Source organism: Malus domestica, chromosome 11 (genome assembly GCF_042453785.1).
Source record: "Malus domestica chromosome 11, GDT2T_hap1".
In the NCBI taxonomy this organism is placed as follows: domain Eukaryota; kingdom Viridiplantae; phylum Streptophyta; class Magnoliopsida; order Rosales; family Rosaceae; genus Malus; species Malus domestica.
The window spans coordinates 1,697,685-1,718,753 of NC_091671.1; the positions used below are offsets into that span (position 1 = coordinate 1,697,685).

The 21,069-nt window shown below is 38.4% G+C and overlaps 1 protein-coding gene across 2 annotated transcripts; it reads right to left on the reverse strand.

Moving 5' to 3' along the window:
* Positions 1–6,548: 6,548 nt before the first annotated feature.
* On the reverse strand, positions 6,549–20,625 carry LOC103412686 (disease resistance protein At4g27190-like). Of its 2 annotated transcripts, none has more exons than XM_029087870.2 (4): positions 20,060–20,625; positions 10,773–10,877; positions 7,497–10,649; positions 6,549–6,926 (listed from the first exon to the last, which is right to left on the reverse strand). In XM_029087870.2, the coding sequence occupies exons 3-4, from the start codon at positions 10,640–10,642 to the stop codon at positions 6,908–6,910; spliced, it is 3,165 nt and encodes a 1,054-aa protein (XP_028943703.1). In that variant the 5' UTR covers positions 10,643–10,649; positions 10,773–10,877; positions 20,060–20,625; the 3' UTR covers positions 6,549–6,907. The 2 variants fall into 2 exon arrangements, with proteins under 2 accessions (XP_028943703.1, XP_028943701.1); XM_029087868.2 differs by having other exon boundaries at positions 7,497–10,644; positions 20,060–20,624.
* Positions 20,626–21,069: the final 444 nt, after the last annotated feature.

Here is a 21,069-nt window from a genome sequence, read left to right on the forward strand (position 1 = left end):
TTTAGCCATCCTTTATTCTCTAAGCAACTGGCTTTCTCAATTAAGTATTTCTCTTTGTCTCTCATTAGCCGCATCACATCTCTCAGTAGCTATTAAGATTGCTTCCATAGCCACAACTTTTGTCTCATCTCTAGCCGCTTCCCATGCCATGTTCGGTTCACATTGGCGCACAAGTTCGCCCATATATTTTGTGTATTCATTTTTGGAAGAATTCATTTTTTTCCTTTGCAGCCTTTTTACCTTGAGGCCTTAGGGACTGACGAGTTGGCTGCGTCTCCGGCAATTCTTCAGGAGTCCCTTCCGTCTCTTCAAATGCGTCGTCTTCCTATTCCGCCATGTGTGCTTCTGGTGAACTGTGAGGAACACCGTGCATGACAACTTTTGGACCGATTGGCACAAATTTGTATATGGGACAATATTTGACAATTTCCCAACATTCCCATTTGTTGAATGATTTGTTGTTGTTCTTTGCATTGTAGAATGCTTGTGCTTGTAGTGTTTATAAATTATGGGTGTAACACAAATAAATAATTTAAAATTTTGATGTGGGTGTAACACAAATAAATAAATTAAAATATTGATGCGGATGGAATACATATAAATAAATAAATAATGTTGTCACCTAATCCGCTAAACTTGTCCCACTACGCAGATTAGTGGAAGCATGAGAGAGAGCGTTTTTCCAACAAGTAAACGCTATGTTGAGTTTTTTCCAACGACCTTGAAGACCTTGACTACTTCTTGTGCGATCTCCAAGCTTCTCGCAAAACTCTTCCCTAATTCTACTCCACATTTCTCGCAACTCCATCTCATTACCCCTAAGCGAGTCATGCATAATGTGAACCTAACATTGACACAAAGTAACATCTTCGATGAGCTTCCACGTAGCCATTTTTTCAACAAAAAAAATATATGAAAGCTTTGGTTGAAAGTGTTGAAAATATTGAAATCTGGTTAAAGGTGGAAGATGATGGTTAGGTATTTATAGAAAAAAAATTTAAATTTTTTTTTTTTTTTGTATTTTTAAACAATTTTGTATTAATTTTTATTAACTTAATTAATCTGGACCGTTGGATTTGAAAAAAGATTCAAATCCAATAGGCCAGATGTTGACACATGGACCAACGGTCATAAGTCTGATTGTTTGTTTGTTTTTTTCAGTATTTTTTTAAACGAAAATCGTCGATCGTTGATCTTGGATCGGACAACCCAGAAAGCGCCACGTCAACTAGCCGTTAGGTTCAAATTCCAAATTTTTTTTACTGTTGAAAATCCAATGGCCCATAACGAGCCACATGGCCACTCACAGGTGCAAATTGGTGAGCTGCAATGACGGGCCCCACCACCTTTTTTTGTTTGGGACGCGCCCCCACTCGCGCGTGTTTCACATGCACCTGACGCAAAAAAAAATTCAATGGGCTTTGACGTCAGGTTGATGCAAGCCTGACGTTAGATGACCCGTCCCATAGCTCATCACATTTTGGGCTGGCCTGGATACTGGCTTGTCTGGGTGCCAACCGGGCTGGAGCGAAAAAAGGGAATGTTGGCCTATTTGTGTGCTGTGAATCGGCCTATCAACATAGAGTGGGCTTGCTCTCAGACAATTATAGGCTGTCTAATTTGTTTTGGGTTAGATAAGTAAATTTAATTCCCATAGTCAAATTAAGAGGCCAAACAAAGGAAAAACACCCATATAACTTAGAGTTCAATACATAACAGGCTCTTTCTCTGCATTCTTGCTGGATGGTGATCTATATTTCTCCCGCAGTCATCACTCTTAGTGGAGAAGGACTTATGAATACCGAGTTCGTCACTATATAGACATTGAATCAATAACATGATACTATATAAAGAGATATTTATACTAGTCTATATTAACTCAAGACGCCACATAGTTTTCGAGGCGGGCACGCAAAACATACCTACCAACTTGGGTTGCTGAGGGCTTCCCCCTATTTTTCCTTCGTCGTTGTTTCGATTGGTTGTTGAGGGTGTATTTGGTATGAAAGGAAGCAACAACTTTTTAAACTATATGCAAGTACTCATACATACCTTTATAGAAGTAGGATTCTCTCCTCTCATATTTTGATCTCCTTTCTTCCTTCCTCTCGCACTTTGGTTTTTGTCTTATTATCTCTATAAAAAAATCAATATAAGATGTTGAAGTGACTTAATTGTAACTGTTCAATTAGGAGGGGAAGGAATGAGAGAGAGATTTTTGTTTTTTCTTTTTTTTTTGGGGGGGGGGGATCCTCCTCCTTATTTTTTTCAATTATCAAGGACAAACTGAACACAAAAGTATATTATGAGGCTAAACTCACCATTTTTTTCTTAGTGTAGATAATATCGTTTGTTAAAAATATTGAACACAAAAGTCACTGAAAAGATGCTTGTTGAAAAAACAATTTTGATGAATTTAAGTAATGGTTCATCTTTAATTAGAAGTTAAATTTATTTGGTTTTTTATGTATGAAATACGTGGTGGTATTACAACTATTAGAAAACAATTCGAAGAAGTGGTTGGTGTATTGGAAAGCTATATAAACCAATGTGAAGGAGTGGGTATGCCAGTATGTCTTTCTCTTCTCTAAACCCTAAACTGTAGCAGGTTCAAGTCCCGTTCCACACGAGCCCGTCCCTTCTATGTTCTTTTCTATATTGCATTGTCCTTCTTTGCTTAAAATAGACTATTAAAGGCTACTCCTTATTGGACGTACGGACCATATATTCTTTAAACGCAGGGAACTGTAAAACCCCTCCCAAAAGATTTCCTTGTAATTTTACAATTAGTGAAATTTGCAATATGGTACCTTGGACACTTACCCTATCCGGACCCTTTTGGGATTTCCTATCTATCATGACTTGCCACGTGGCAAGTCCCCAACTCCTCCCCCTCATTTCCCCGGTCTCTCTTCTCTCTCACTCTCACTTTCAGTTTTCTCTCTCTCTTTCACTCTCTAACTCTCTCTCTCCCCGATCGAATCCACACCCACACCACTACCTCGACGAAGTCACAGCATCACCACCACCTCGAGGACCTTCCTTCCCTCTCTCTCTCTCGTCTCCGTGAAGTGGGAAAACCCAAAAAACCCCAGACAAACTCCCGTGGGTTTCGAACGAGATTCTGGCCACCACCGGTTTTTCCACGGTGAACCCCTGGTACCAAGTTACTCATCTCACCTCCCTCTTCAATTTGACACCTAGATCATAGTCTAAGGTTTAGTTTTGACGTCGACCGGAGCACGGGAGGTTCCAGCCTCCTCCCGTTGAGAAATGGGTCGGTGACCCAAGTTCAGTGAAACCAGGCCTTGTGGGCCATTTTAGAACTCGGGCTTAGGCCCGTTTGAAACCTAACCCAACCATTTCTTTTTTTATTTTATGTTATTTATTTAATTCTAAAACCTAAAGGCCTTTGGGTCATTTCCTTTAGGGTCTTAGGCCCGTAGATCCTTTTAACCCTAAACCTTGGGCCAGGCTTCTAAGCCCATGCTCATGTGAGCAACCCAGGGCTTCAAGCCCTTTCAGATAGGTCTTCGAGCCCTTTCAGATAGGCCTTCGAGCCATGTGAGAAGTCGGGCCTTAGACCCGTTACTCTTTTAACCCTAAACCCTAATCGGCCCAACCCATTACCCTTTAAACCCTAAACCCTAATCGGCCCAACCCATTACCCTTTAAACCCTAAACCCTTAAGCCCAAACCTTAAACCCCATGGCCCAAAACCCTTAGGGCCCAACCCGGTCCTACCCTAAACCGATTTGACCTGACCGTTGACTTTGACCCGGACCCTTTGACTTTGATCGGTCAACGTTGACTTTTAGACCGTTTTTCGAGTTTTTGTCCGGGACCCCTCATAGGCTAATTTCAACGTCCTGGACCAGTTTATGACATCCGTTTTCCCAAATTCATTTGTTTGAGTATAGTTTCATTAATTGTACTCTTATGTGCTTTGTGCAATTAGGGGCAATTCTGTCATTCTTATTTTGTATGGCTCTTCTACGATGGAGTATCTATGAATGAACCCCTTCCAAAATGCATGTTTTATTAGTAGAAATGCATACATGAAAAACATGATTTACTGAATAGGTTTTGTGAATGTTTTATGAGAAATTGATTATCATGCTATATTGAGCTTACTTTGGAATACCATATTTTCTATCGAACCCATGTTCTTGTAGGGTATCTGATGGATGACGATATACTATTTAGAACATGTTTTCACACACTTCTTTATAGTATAGATGATGGATGACTTTATACTATGAAGATGATTTTGAGATATATGTACGCATGTTTGAAAATATTATGTTCAATGTTTTGTGCGTTTCTAGTGGTCATTATTCTACCTGGGGCGAGGATCTGGTGATGGCATGTGGGCCGGGAGAAATAATCCCTGGCTTCGGGCCGAGGGACATGGAGCTAGCAAGGGGCCTGGAGAAATAATCTCTGACTTCAGGTCGAGAGACATGAAGCTGGCAATGGGCCGGGAGATATTATTGTTTGATACCACTATTTAGCACACTATATACGAGATATGCTTTTTGAGATGTTTTATGGCATGCTAGGTTTTCAGAAAACCTATCACTTATTATGCTATTAATTTTCATAAAACTTGGGGGTTAGTATATTGATAACTGTTTTAGTAATATTATATACATCAACTTGGTCCACTCATGTTTGTTTTGCACCCCCTCATGACCTAGGTACGAGGAATACAACCCGAGCTATGAGGCATTCCCCTACTAGTTACATCGTGTTATTTTCTCTCTGCTTTGGCATCTATTGTAATACCACTTCTCTATCTTACCTTCCACTTGTACTCTGTATTAGTTGTATGCTCTGAACATGTCATGCATTATCATAACAATTCATTGTTGGCAGTTGAATCTTAGTTTTGTGTTAATACTCTACTACTGCATGAATAGTCACATCTTCTTGTCTAGATACAATTTATGTGCATGTTTACATGTTCTCAACATTTGCATTAATTAAATGGCTTTCGTCACCCTCAGGTTTGGCCAGCACGTGACCATCCTAATGTTTCGAGGACATCGAGATCAAGGCGTGTCAGGAACCAGGCCAAGCGACCAAACCAAAAAGACAGTCAACAACCCCAAGCAAAGTGGAACATGCATGAGGGAATCAGAAGCAAGAAGCAACACTGGCCAAGCAAAACAATATTACTCATCGCTCAACTATGAGGGATATATTCCATGGCTTCCCAAAGGTGGAATTTGCAACTATTGTTCGTGGTGCAGACATTAATTGTTCTGGATTGGGCTTGTTCATATGAGGTCGGCCCAATTGATATCATGTGTGGTCAAGGGGGAGATATATTGTGGAGCCAAAAATATTTACTAGGCGACACGTGAACTTTTGGACAAAAGAGGACAAAAATACCCTTGAGGCATACCGGGATTCCTACATGCAAGCAGCGGGCAATTATCTTTCAACCAAGTCAAAAGTGCCCAAAATAGGTAACAATTTAAAGCCTATTTCATCAAATTCTTTCTATAAGGTAATTCCCAAAATCTAATTTATTCTATATGTTTTATATTCCATTATTTAGTTAATAAATTAGCTAAATAATATATTCCTTTCATATTTCCTAAAATTGACTAATTAAGGGATAATTACCTAATCAATCCCTTAATTATCAATTAAACCACCAAATTATAACCAAAAAACATACCAAAGGCCGGTTACCCAGTAGGGCCGGCCATGCCTTTTATTTTTTGCTTTTTGCTACCATTTTGTTCCCTTTTATGACATTCAAATAGCTAGTTAATTAGGTTATTATTATTTTCTAATTAACTAGCCAATTATTTCCATAACTCCCCAAAATAACTAGCCCATTATCTCCATAACCCCCAAAAATAAATCATCATTGGCCTAATGGCCAGCCACACCCTTCCTCTCCTATATATTGGTTCCCATTTTCACCAAACACTAATTCCAATTCTCTTACAAAAAATCCTAAATACTCTAAACACTATTTCTCTCTAAAATTCTAACTTTGGCATCGGAGGTTCTTCGGCCAAAGTCCCCCCATTCATTGTGGGCGCGTGAGGCTTTTGGCCTTAACCTAAGATACTAGTTGTTTTGTAGGTGCAAAATCGTCCAAGATCGAGGAGGAGAAAATTTGCATCCACATATATTATTTCATGTCATGCCACATTAGATTTGGTTTCTCGATTGGAAAATATTTCTTACCATTATTATTGATTTGAACATTTTGACATCTTATTTGAAGATGCTCTTAAAAATTTGTACTTACTCTAACAAGAAATTTCTGAGTGGCTTACAGTTTGAGTGTTGTTAGTTGGGTTAGCTTAATTCGGCTATGGAACTGTGCCATTGATAGGTTTGATTGTGCTTTCATTTCTTACTTTGAGTAAGTACAAAATTCTAAGCAGTTATGTAGAACATTTAACAACTTTTCCGATTTGGGCATGTGCAAAATAATAAAAGAAGAGATGTTTCGAGAGAGAAAGGAATAGATTTCCAATAAAAAGAAGATAAATTACTAATAAAATATTAATACATATGAATTGAATAATATAATATTAGATTTTATTAATTATTTTATTTTTTAGTCTGATACTGTACAAAACGCTTTACTAAATCAGTCAAGCTTATTTCGTGAAGCAATTTCAATTTAAAATAGTCTGATGCAACAAACGCACCCTCAATGTTCGTATTCAGATCTGTTTTTACCTCTGCACAAGAACCTTGTGGTTTGTACTTTAGGAAATTGGATCAGTGTGTAAATAACATGACACTGCTATTATAGCTCGTATGTGGAAATATGGTAAATTAGTCTCCCAGATATTGTAATACTACTCTTCTTGTGGAACCTGAAAAATCTCCTCTTGCTTTTATCATCAGCTTCTTCTTCCAGGAAAATTAATTACCTCTGCTCCCACAACCTTTTGGTCAATTCAAAATAAAGGAGAAGTATAAGTCAACAATTTGCTTTGGTTTTTGCTCTCCAAACAAATTTATAACTGTTTCTGTAATTTCAAGCTTTAAAAGAAATTCAAAGAAAAAGATAAACAAACTAGCTGCATTATGATAATAAGTTACTCAATTGCTTTAAAAGAAAAGATTTGAATGTATGTAAATGACAATTAGTAATGTTGCTGCAGATCATTAATTGGACCCTTTTTCAATTTATTTTCAAATTTCAATGTCAATAATTGATTGATGAAGGGGGGTTCTCTCAAAATTGAGACTTTCCATGAACTCGCTGCTATTGCCAATTCTCGTGCCAATATTATAAAACATTGTGCCAAAATTATGATGTGACAAAGAGTCTTACATTTGAGAGAATCTCATTAACATTTCTCATTGATTGATTGTTGTCGATAATTTTAATTTTGATCAGTTCAACATTGGTATTTGATTTGTGATAATTTTAGCCATTTCCTTTGAAGGAAATAGAGAAAATACAATGAAAAAGAAAAGACAAATGAAATTTACGCATGAAACAGGTGTACCTTTTCCTTAGGAAGAGGAAATGTTGCTCATTGTTTAGTTGGACTTGCATCTTGCTGTGGAAGTCAGAAGTAGAGGTTAAAAACCGGGGGCAGTCAAGCACATGCAAGTATTCCAGTGAAGGGAACAAAAGTCTAGCACTTCCAGCGGAGACGCTTGTCAGCGATGAAAGACTTTGCAATGCTAAGTTCTTTAGTTGTCGAAAAATGATCTCGTAATCCTGCACTATAAATCCCTCGCTTAGGCCGAAAAGTTTGTCCAAGCTATGACATTCCTCCACCCAAAGCTCTTCCAATTGCCGCAGACATTGAGCTACATCGAATGTGAAGAGAGTTTTCAATTTCTTGCACTTGGAAATCGTCAGAGATTTAAGATTATGAAACATGTCAGGCTGAGAAGGACCGTTCCATATGTTTGTCAGTTCCGGTAGATTCTCCAGTTTCATCTCTCCCAATTTTGTCAAGACCGTTTCTCCTTGTTCAAGCCCTTGAGATTTGAATATATAATCGATACCAGTGGCACATACAATAAGTACTTCAAGATTTTGTAGTCTCTGCAACAGATTAGATGGAACAAGTGCCTCCGCCACACCTTCACACTGCTCCACCTCCAAGAACTTGAGATTTCCAAGCGACCCCGGCAGTAATTCACCAATACATAACTGTTGCAAGCAGTCCCAGCAGAAGACATGCAACTCTTCCAAGCTCTCGAGCACAGGCTTATTTGGAATCCTGGTTACTGTGTTTATCAAAGTTACTATCTCACGGCACTCTTGGAGATGCAAAAACTTGAGTCCATGTAACTTCCCATGATCATACTCCACAAGAATGTCAGTTAAACTTCTAGGCTCCAAGTAGATTATTTTCTCCACTCTCTCCGTAACTGTGGTGTTAAACCAATCCGGCAGTGTATTGATTGATGTGTCCAGAAACAAGGCTCTTGAATATGGAGTAACAATATTCTTTGATAAGTGGACATTCATGGACCGATGAACTGGGTCTCTGCTGATACATATATCGAAATTTACCCAATTTCGAAGGAACCCTACATTTTTCGGAAGGCATTCTGCATCAGATATGTCAACCTTCAAAATGTTTAAGGAAGACAAGCTAATTAGCTCATCAAAACTAGCATTAGTTTTGTCATCTTCTCCTTCAACTTTCTTGCCCCAATCAGCGAAACTCAGTTGCATGTATAGTTCTTCTAATTTGGACAGCTGCGATATCACTTTGGATGGAATTGTTGCAATGTAGGTACTCATAGTGAGATCCAACATCCTTAAATTGGTCAAATGTCCAATTTCTTCCGGCAATTCCTCAATACCAGATTCTCTCAAACTAAGAACCTCCAGTTTTTTCAGTTCTCCGAGAATTGATACATCCGTTATTGACTGACAACGATCTAGATGCAGCGTTTGGAGCTTGGTTAAGAGATTAAATGATGATGGTAATGAAGAAATTTCGGTACTACTTATGTCGAATACCCTTAATGCATTTGGGCTTTTGAAAAAATCTTCTGGGATCTCCTGTACTTCAAAATTTGACTGTAGTAATAAAATCTGGAGTTTTGGACATACCAACTCGTCAGGAAGATTGCAAATTTCATTCCCCATTAGGGAGATTGCAGAGTAGTCTTCAAGTGAATTCGTTGGCCAATCCTTTAAGTGGCAGCCAGCTTTTACGAAAAATCCTTGGCCATCCCCAGATGATGCAATTCGCATTGCCATGTCCCGAATCACATCATGCATTCTTACACATCCATCTTGTTCACCATCCAAAACCAAGCTACAAGCTTTAAGGTACTTGGCCACCAAATGTGCTGTGCTTCTGGCATCTTGCATTGAATTGGCATCTCGAAACAATCCTTTCCCAAAACCATACTTCAGCAAGTCTTCGATTTGGATATCAGAGTCCTCCGGGAATAAGCAGCAAAGTAAGAAAAATGACTTCGCGTCATTGCCTTTCAAGTAATCGTAGCTCAGCTTTATACATCTGAACACATCCTCCTCGTCATCAAGGTTGGTAGTTTGGGACATCTCTAGTCGTCGAGCTGCTTCTCTCCATTCTTCCAAGTCCTTATCTCCGAGTGCTCTTGCAACTGCAATCAAAGCAATTGGGAGACCACCACATTCTCTGGCTACCTTCCTTGCTATGTCACATAAATTGGTTGATTCAAAAGACCTGTTTGCCTTCTTCACAAACAAGGCCCAAGAATCTTCTTCTGAAAGGATATCGAGATGGATCTTTTCTTGGCTCTTCATGGCATGACATACATTCCATATCCTTGTGGTGAGTAGGACTTTGGAGTTGCAGTTTTGGAGCTCGCAATGATCGGGGATCCCTATGCGAGACAAATCTATTGTCCTCCAAATGTCATCTAAAATTATAAGGATCTTTTTACCTCTCATTATTCTCTCCTTCAATCTAGCTGCTCTGGCTATTTCTGTCTGCTCATTCAAATTCAAGGCGAGCATTTCAGCAAGCTGTTGTTGAATCTTTACCAGGTTTGGGTTTTGGGAAATGACAGCCATAATAACATGATCAAAGAGCTTGTCTTTACACGCTTGCACACCAACATGTTTCACCATGGTTGTCTTGCCTATGCCTCCCATTCCATGAACCCCGATGACAGTGATGTTATCGTCTTTCAGCGCCTTCATGACCCCATCCATGGCTTGCCTTGTTGCTTCAAATGCTTCGAAATCTCCTGTTGACATGGTGGACTCAAACTCAACGGGTCGGCGAACTTGAAGCGAAACTGTTTCAAACCTTTTCTCTTCTTTAATCTTGTTCAATTCTTCTGTCTCATTAACTGCTCTCTTGCTTAAAGTGTAACGCCATTTCAAATTCGGGCAGCAGCCTCCAAGGCATGTTTTGTTTTCTCCGGCTTCATTATTCAGTCTTTTCGCATCGATTATGGCCTTGTCAGCATCCTTGAGCCATTTTTGAACCTCGGACCTAACTTCGTCTCCATTCATTAACGCCGCATCCACTCTTCGCCGGTAATCATTCTGCGTGGTCTCAAGCTTTTCTACCAGAACTTCAAGAGACTGTATGTGCCTCTTGTAATGCACCAGGTAACCCACATTACGCTTCACTGGATTCCATAACAACTCACCAACTTGTAGTACGGAACTAACAATTTCCATACCTGTCCTTTTTTTAAAAAAAAAAAATTAACAGAGAAAAAAAATTGTAAGATTCAAAGTTCAAACAATAAATAGGTATCACCGAAAACGGAGAAAAACTACGTAGGACTTTGACAACTAGATGACTAACCTGGATCTTCTTTAGCTTCAACTGGTACAGACTTTGAGAACGTTTTGTGCCTCGGACGAATCTCAATGACTATGAGAGGATGGTTAGGCTTAGTTCTTCTGATGTCTGATAACAGAAAAGGTAGACGAAGGATCAGCAGAGAAAAGAATCCAACTAATTTTTTTTTTTCCTTTGTAGTTTTTGGAGTAGGACTGGGAACAGACTCTTTAAACACTTTCGAGCATCTCTAATCATTCTTCGAGAAATTTTCAGTTTGCCAAGAGTATGCCCGGGTACCAAGCGTCATAATACAATTGATTATAAACTTTTTTATTTTCAAATTTTCAACCAGTTATATTATGTTACTTGATGCACCGTGCATCATCCATTTTCTCTTCACACTAAAAATCTCTCTCATCCTTCCTATTTTGAAGTTAAATTAAATTTTAGCTAAACTTCAACTGGACTTTCTGGTTGTCTGTTAATTAAAAAAGGATACTTTGGACTTTCTAGTTGTATGCTAATTAAAAAGAGTTTGTTTAGATTCAGTCCAAAACTCTAATTTGTTTTCTAAATTGAGTCTAATTGTAACATACCTAAATGATATTCAGTCCAAAACTCTAATTTGTTTTCTAAATTGAGTCTAATTGTAACATACCTAAATGATAATAAGACTAAAAATATTTCAACCGAAATATATTTAAGATAGTATTGAATAGGGGTGTGCTATCCACACACTCCTGTTTACTTCTCACACATACCTTGTTAATTTATGTCCATTGATCTTCTTCAATTCATCCGATCCGACGACAAAAAACAAAAAAAAAATGTGGGAGAAGTAAAAATGAGTGTGTGGATATCACACCCCTATTGAATATAACTAATTATAAAGGGGTAGATTATAAGCAAAAAATATCTATAATATAGGCAACTGTTGTAAACTTTTCTAGTTTATGTGTGATTGTGTAAATCCTAAATTAGATTTGATTATGGTTATTTTTTCCTATTAGGACTTGTATTCCTTGGAGGAGAACGATTTCTTCTCGACCCTCGACCTAAAACCTAGGTTTTCCCTATCGATTTTTCAAACGAAACACGATCGGCAGTCGTGTGATTTGGATGAAACTCATCGTTTTCACCAACGATTTTTTGAAATTCCAGAAGAATTTCGTGAGTTTTTAATCAGATTTAATCGAATCCCTTCGGTTCCTCCCCCATGGACATTGAGATTCCACTTCCATCGTTCAATTTTGGTTATCTGATGAACCAACGGCTTGCACCAACCATGGAACACTGCCTAAAGCGGCGCCGTCAACCAGCTTCTGCAGATCCCCACATCCAGCGCCGCTAGGGTGGCTTGAAGATCCCACCCGAGCCCTAACGGGCCTCGAATTCCATTCGGTCCATTCGCACAGCAACCTTATATTTTGGCCCGCTTGTGCTGAGAGTTTTGACCCACATCACCAGCCCTTTGGGCTTTGGTAATAACCCGGCCCAAGAACCAGTTTAGCCCATCTAGGCTTTTGCCATTTCTCTCATGCATTGCGTCACATAGAATCCTAGCTTCTACTGGTGTGTGTGTTTATGTACTGCACCGGATCCCAACTTCATTGGAGTATCTATGCTCCCGTGTCTGCATCACAGTTGATCAGTGCCCTTCATGGGCCCCTATTTTGGGCTTACGCATGCAACCCACTTATTTTGTGATGTTGAGACAGCCTGCATGCTTGGCCGGAGACCAAATCTGCCCAACATTTGGGCTTAGGACGCACGACACCTATTTGATTAGCCCACCCGTGGGCTTTAGCCTTATTTTGGACATTGAGTTTAATTGCCTAATTATTTTAGGCCCAATGAGTTTTTATATTTTTCACCCTCACTTTAAATTTGGCCCGAAGTCCGAATAATTAATTCAATTATAATTACAGACTTGAAGTTCTATTTGCATATTTTCTTGTTGCATATTTATATGTATATATTTGTGTTTGCCTGCAGGAACATATGAACCTGAAGTTCATAATTACTTCGAAACCTGAAGTTTCTATAAACATGCCTTGTTTGAAAATCTGAAGTTTTGCATTAGAAACATCACCCATGAAAACCCGAAGTTTTTCATGCAAATTTAAACCAATGCATGTCTATTAGAACTAGAATGTTCTACTCATATGTGAATGGATTGATTTTTCTCCATTACACTAACCACATCTTGTCCATCTATTTTGTGATAAGAACATGTCCAATTTGAACAAACTCAACTTCACCACTTTGAACTAGAAGGAACTACTTCAAGTGGATCCAAGATGTGAAACTCCACCTCATTGTAAAGAATTTGCGTCCCACCATTGAAGATGAGACGGACAATCTGGTTGGCAAAGCTGAGAAAGCCACCGCTATGATCTTCATCCGATGACATATTTATAACGCTCTGCAAACTGAATATCTTGCTGAGAAGGATCCGCGAACACTATGGGTCGCTTTGGCTGATCGTTTTGATCACCAAAAGAACATCTTATTGCCTAAAGCAAGACATGATTGGCAACATTTGTGCTTCTAAGACTTTAAGTTTGTGAATGAATATAATTCTGAAGTTTGTCGAATCCAATCACTTCTCAAGTTTTGTAATGAAACATTAACCAAAGAGGATCTCTTAGAGAAGACCTATTCGACCTTCTCTGCTACTAATATTGTCCTACAGCAACATTATAGAGCTCAGAAGTTCACTAAAGTTTTCGGATTTGATCTCTATTTTACTTCTCGCTGAAAAACAGAATCAGCTGTTGATGAAGAATCATCAAGCTTGACTTACTGGGGCGACTGTTGTGCCTGAAGCACATTATAGCACAAACCAACGCCCAAAACGCCAAAAGAGGCTTGGTAGGGGCGGCCAGAAGCCACCCCGTCAAGGTCGACAGAGTCAATGCCCACTTAAGGGAGGAAACAAAGCCCATAAGCGCCCAAATCTCGCTCCCAATGCCCTGAACTTCAAGAATAAGGGCAAAGCACTTGAAACCATGGATGCAGATATGTGTTATCGCTGTGGTTCAAATGACCATTGGTCCAGTGTTTGCCGAGCTCCCCATAAGGTTGTAGCTGAATATCATTCTCGTCGTAAGAAATTTGAATCACACTTTATGCAAGTGGACGAACCGAAAACTACAAAGATAAAGGTTTCTTACTTTCAAGAAGATACCACCCCTATAGAAGATTAGAATCTTGGACATAAACTATTTTTTGGTTGAAATAAGATGTTGGGGCCGAATTCCACAGGATGTGGCTAAACCCCCCTTGTTTTTTGGTTGAATTTTGAACAATTTTTTCCTTTATGCTTGGATTATTTGTTGGTGATTTGTTTTTGGATATTAAGTTTTTAATTAATTACCATCCTTGAATAAATGAAATTATTTTGAATGGATATTTGTTTTTAAGAACTTTTATGTATGTGACCAATTCAAATTAATTTTTCATTCTAGGTATGACTAGTGGGGAAGTTAGTTGTCAGGCAAATAATGCAACCACGCACATTGTTTTGCGTGAACGCATCTATTTCACTAGCTTTATACCTAAGAATGCACATCTGACAACCCTCTCAGGCCCATCCAACCTGATTGAAAGATACGGTAAGGCACATATAATGTTGTCCAATGGTACAATCTTGACCATTGATGAGGCACTTTATTCTCCACGTTCCGAAAGAACGTTGTTGAGTTTCAAGGATATTAGAGAAAACAATTACCACGTAGAAAATAAAGTTGAATTTATATGCATAACATTTTACGAATATGGCCAGAAGCATATTATAGAGAAGATTAAGCATGTCCTGAGTGGTCTGTATACTACAACCATACGCCCCATAGAATGCTACTATGTGGCTGGCCCTACCTCTGGTACTGCGCACGAAATTACACTTTGGCATGATCGTTTAGGACATCCTGGGTGAATAGCGATGTGCCGTATCCTCAAATCATTACATGGTTATCCACTAACCCGAAGGTTAGGTTCGATTCAAGGAATCACATGTCAAACCTGCTCCATGGGAAAGCTTATCATTAAGCCTTCTTATAACAAGATTCGTTCGAATTCTCCCATTTTTCTACAACGGATTTATGGGGACATGTGTGGATCGATTCACCCTTTCTGCGGACTATTTAGATATTTTATGGTTTTGGTTGATGTTTCCACACGTTGGTCACATGTGTGCTTGTTGTCCACAAGGAACGCTGCATTCTCCAAATTGTTGGCTCAGGTTATCAAGCTTATGGCTCACCACCCTGATTATCCGATCAAATATATTCGATTGGATAATGTTAGAGAATTCACATCTAAAAATTTTGATGACTATTTCATGTCGGTTGGGGTTGAAGTTGAACATTCTATACGCCATGTTCACACCAAGAACGGCCTAGCAGAGGCATTCATTAAGTGCTTACAAATGATTGCTTGAACGTTGGTCATATGTACCAAGCTCCTAAACGCTGCTTAGGGCCATTCAATATTGCACGCAACTAAGTTAGTTCTCCTGAGGTCTGTTGCGACATAATCATATAACTTCCTTTAGTTGGTTACCAGATACAAACCCGACATATTGCATCTGCGCATTTTTTGTTGTGGTCTATGTGCTGATTTCGCCGCCTTTACATACAAAAATGGGGCCTTAGAGAATGATGGGAATCTATGCTGGATATGATTCTCATTCGATCATTTGTTACTTAGAACCTTTGACAAATGATTTGTTTACCGCTTATTTCGCATATTGTCACTTCTATGAGACTGTCTTCTCGTTGTTAGGGGGAGATAAGAACGTCAACATTCCTGAATAACGACGTGAATTATCGTGGACGACTCCCACTTTGTCTCATTTAGATCCTCTCACCGCTTAGTCTGAAACTAAAGTGTAGTGCATATTAGATCTCCAGAGCATAACTTAAAGCATGCCAGATGCTTTCAACGATCTAGCGCGAGTAACAAGATCACATATTCCAATTGCGAATACGCTTGCAAAGATAGATATACCAAATGTAATACAGACTTCCCTCCTGGAGGCCCAGGACACCACTTTGGCTGATCCACGTACATTAGAAGCTAGCCAATCATCTGCCCCTACACAAAAGTATGGCAGACCTCTTGGTTCAAAGGATTCACACCCCCAGAAGAGGAAACCCATGGTACAGGCACCTGAAGAGCCTACCGTGAATCCAACTGTCGCTTACTCATTATATCCCACTCATGAGGAAATTCTAGATTACGGAAACGTCCTTGAAAGGACGAATCATTCTTTCGAGAATCGTGAGATTTCGGTCTATTATGCTAGCTTAGATGATTTGTGGTGTAGAAATGAGATGATCGTCGACGATTCATTAGCATTTGCAGTAGTTACTGAGATCGTGTTGAGTGATGACATTGAACCGCATTCCGTTGATGAACGTCGATGTAGAATTGATTGGTCAAACTGGAAACAAGCAATCCAACTCGAACTCGATTCGCTTGCGAAACATAAGGTGTTTGGACCTGTAGTTCCTACTCCTCGTGAAGCCCGTTGGTTACAAGTGGGTTTTCGTTCAAAAACGTAATGAGAAGAACGAAATTGTGCATTACAAAGCTCGTCTTGTTGCACAATGCTTCTCATAATGCCCCGGGATTGACTATGACGAAACTTATTCACCCATTATGGATGTGATTACTTTTCGCTACCTTATCAGTTTGGTAGTTTCCGAAAAACTGAATATGCAGCTGATAGACGTAGTAATTGCATATCTCTATGGGGATCTTGATACAGAAATTTACATGAAAGTTCCCGAAGGACTTACATTGACTAGATCAAATGTTTCCAAACCCCAGAACACACTCTCAATTCGGCTGAGGCATTCACTTGATGGTTTGAAGCAATCCGGAAGAATGTGGTATAACCGTTTGAGTGAGTATTTGACTAGTCAAGGATATGTGAACAACGAACTATGCCCATGTGTGTTCATTAAGAAGTCACATTCCGGATTTACGATTGTTGCAGTATATGTCAATGACATGAATCTTATCGGAACTCCTGAAGAGCTCGCGAGAACTGCTGCGCACCTGAAGTCGAAATTTGAGATGAAAGATCTAGAAAAGACTCGATATTGTCTCGGTCTCAAGATAGAGCATTGTTCAGATGAAATCTTAGTTCATCAATCAAACTACACCCAGAAAGTGTTGCGCCGCTTTAACGAGGATAAAGTGAAGCCTTCGAGTACTCATATAGTCATTCGATCGCTAGATGCAAAACGAGATCTCTTCCGTTAGAAGGAGAATGATGAAGAGATTTTGGAGCTTGAAGTTCCTTATCTAAGTGCGATAGGCGCTTTATTATACTTAGCTCAATGCACTAGACCCGACATATCCTCGCTGTTAATCTTTTGGCCAGATACAGTAATGCACCAACAAGCAGACACTGGACTGGTATTAAAGACGTCTTCCGTTACCTTAGGGGTACTACAGATTATTATATCCCTACGGATTCTTGAATGATGTCGCACCCCCTGCTTCTCGAGTCGATTCTCGCCTTGTTGGTTATGATGACGCAGAATACTTATCTGATCTGCACAAGATACGTTCTCAAATGGGTTATGTCTTTATCGTTGGAGGCACCGCAATCTCTTGGACGTCAACTAAATAGATCTTAGTTACCACTTCGTCTAACCATACTAAAATTCTCGCCTTACATGAAGCAACTCGGGAATGCTTTTGGTTGAGAGCAATAGTGGGCCATATTCGAAGCTTCTGCAATCTTTACCCTGTTGTAGATGTCCCGACGACAATTTATGAAGACAACGCAGCATGTATCGAACAGCTCAAGAAGGGTTACATCAAAGGAGACAACGCCAAGCAAATTGCGCTAAAGTTCTTCTTACATCAACAACAAGAGCATCAGAATATTGAAGTCAATCAAATCCATTCACAATACAATCTAGTCGACCTCTTCACCAAATCACTGCCGAAGACGATGTTTCAGAAGCTTGTTCAAGGAATTGGAGTTGTAACATTACTAATTCTCTTTGGAATTGTGTCAAACTCAGGGAGAGTATCCTGAAGTATACTTGTTTGATCTTAATGTACTCTTTTTCCCTACGATTAGGAGCATTTTTCCAACTGGGTTTTTGCTACCTAACGAGGTTTTAACGAGGCACCTACCTTGGGCTGGTCATATCCCTGATGACGTCTCATAGACGTTTATTTTGACTTTGTATTTCTCATGCATTTTTCCTTAAACTAAGGATTTTGTCTCTACTCGGGTTTTTTACCATAGCCATAGGATTTTTTGTGAGACTTACTTCCTTATGCAAGTTCCTACCTTATTAAGAATAAGCATTGTTCCCATAATCAGTGTCGACGAGTTGACTTCCTCAACCTCTACATGATGCTGAATCCACTTGAGTATTTACACACTCAAGGGGAAGTGTTGTAAACTTTCCTAGTTTATGTGGGATTGTGTAAATCCTAAATTTGATTTGATTCTAGTTATTCCTATTAGGACTTGTATTCCTTGGAGGAGAAGGATTTCTTCTCTACCTTATTACTATAAATAAAGGCACTACGTAGGGGGAATAATATATCTCTCAACACACATTCCCCTACAATTCTACAAACGCATCTCTCTCCTTGCCGCCGATCCCCTTCCCCTTGTCAGATAAAATAGGCTACAACAACAACAAAATTAAATTTTAGCTAAACTTCAACTGGACTTTTTAGTTGTCTGTTAATTAAAAAAGGATACTTGGACTTTCTAGTTGTCTGCTAATTAAAAAGAGTTTGTGTAGATTCAGTCCAAAAATCTAATTTGTTTTCAAAATTGAGTTTACTTGTCACATACTTATATAATAATAATAAGACTATAAAATGTTTCAACCGAAATTTATTTAAGATAGTATTGAATACAACTAATTATAATGAGGTAGATTATAAGCAAAAAATATCTATAATATAGGCAACTAAAAACGATTTATTCGTGATATACGTAGATTATCGACAAAAAAGTTAATATATCAGTATATTTTTTTAGTCAAGCAATAGCATTACTGCATTAGTAAGTTAGATGTTAGATTAGATACCGATGAGGTTCAAACCACGTAGTCATGCAAGGGCATAACACATTTCCACCATTGTGGTACAGAATCACTTGCATTAGTATATTATTTAGTAAAGAGACTGAATGCGCTACAGTTGAAGGAATTTATTTTTACAATTCCTTAAAATTTTCAGTTTTATCACTGACTTAACAAAAAGATAATCGATGGACCTATTTTTAGAAAGTAGTCATTCCTAATAATAACATCACAAAATTGGATTTATATTGAATTTATCCTTAAAAAGAATACTATGATGTCTAGTTTCTGAGAGTTACAACAACTAGTGGCCTATATAACTAAACAAAAGATGTTTATTAGTGATTGTAATTTGGAGTGCGTGATTACTATTTTTAAGTATTTACAACCATTAAAAAAGATATCTATAACTATAATCTATTTACAAGGAACTAGTAGAGTTCATTTTTAAGATGGTAGAGACTTAGTGCATATTATGGTTATGGTTGGGCTTTTAAATTCCAACTTTAAATTTCAAGTAAATAGTTTCATTTCTAAATTTTTACTAGTTATCATCTCCTTCACTCTTACACACCCACTACCCAAGACTCTACCACCATCATGCCACAACCACCTTGCCATCACCACCTGCACCACGCCCACCATTATCGTCGTTAGTGCCGCTGCTGCAACCGTTACTCCACTCCCATCACCATTGTTGTAAACACCACAACTATGACTTCCACCATAAACACCGCCACCAATCATCAAACCGCCGTCACCACCCACTAGACTATCACCTGGCCCCTAGCACATTTACCAATTACCAACCTTCTTTATTTAAATTTTATTATACTTTTAAATTGGATAATGCTAGGGAAATCAAATTTTTAAATCAAATTTTGTAAAGCAAATGATTGAATTATTACTTAAGTGTTGCCTAACATGTTTATTTTTTATTAGTGACATGTCATTTGGTTTGCAAATTTGGTTTAAAAAATTAATATCCTTAACATTATCCTTTTAAATTATTAGACAAATAAAAAAGCTCACAAATTCTAAAAATATTAAAATCCATAATTTCAAATTCTGTCATTTTGAAATTAATTAGTAATTTTAAATCTCCTCTTCTGGACAGAGAGTTAAGAAAATAACTTAGAAATAAAATGACATCCGTAATTCACTCTCAATATCTAATCTAAGTAAATTAAATACATAATTTCCAACAGGTTGTACATTTGCGTTTTCTCTTTATACCTGACAACTTGATGATCTGAGATTTGATTCACCAACTAGACTCCGCCGCCATGGCCGTCCAGTTCAACTTCGACTAGGTTGCTGTTGGGGTGGGGTGTTAGCACAGCTATTCACTCAGATAATTCTCTCTAGTTGTAGAGCTGTCGATGGACTCACTGTTCTAAAATTCGGTCACAAGATCGTAAAGCATATTAGACGGACGCCTGGACAGAATTAGGCGGAGCTGGCAGGGGCTGGGAGGACGTATATGGAGAACGCCGAAATCTGGAAAAAAATATTTGTTGCAGAGGCTCCGTTCGGTGTTCGCGCGAAGAAGAGCCTCCATTTTTATCTCTTTGAGATGGTCCCTCCATCTTCTCTTTTCTTTCTTTTATTTTCTTTTAATTTATTAGCCCCTCGTCATCTTCTCTTATACTCCTAATCTCACCAAAACAATCATTTTATGATCTTAATTTTTTTATTAGGTATTATTTAATGAATTTTTTTAGACCACACCATATAATATGTACTCAAAACTCTCACCTTAAACATACATTCTTTAAAAATAAAATAAAAACATGTTATATAACAAATTGAATTAAATGATATGATATATATAAAAAATTTACTCAAAATTGTCTAGCCTTACCTTGACGTTAGCCTTATCTCGCCGTCCGACTATCATCTGGATAGACTTGTATGCTTTTAATTTTCTGTTCCCTACTGTGGATGTTAGTACGTTCTTTCTAAAACAAAATTTTTAATTCTCTGCCAAACGGTCCCTACGCATCAGAATTCAGAAATGTTTTTTATTTTCATAGTTAGCATAAAATCCTCTCCACTATCGAGCCTGTAGTTGCTCAGACATTTATAGGCTGTCTATTTTGTTTTGGGTTAGATAAATTAATTTAATTACTAAAGTCAAATTAAGAGGGGTAAAAAGGCAAAAACACCCATGTAACTTAGAATTAAATATAGAATATGCCCTTTCTTTGGAGAGATTTTTCAATGTTCCCGTCACACGAAGTGGT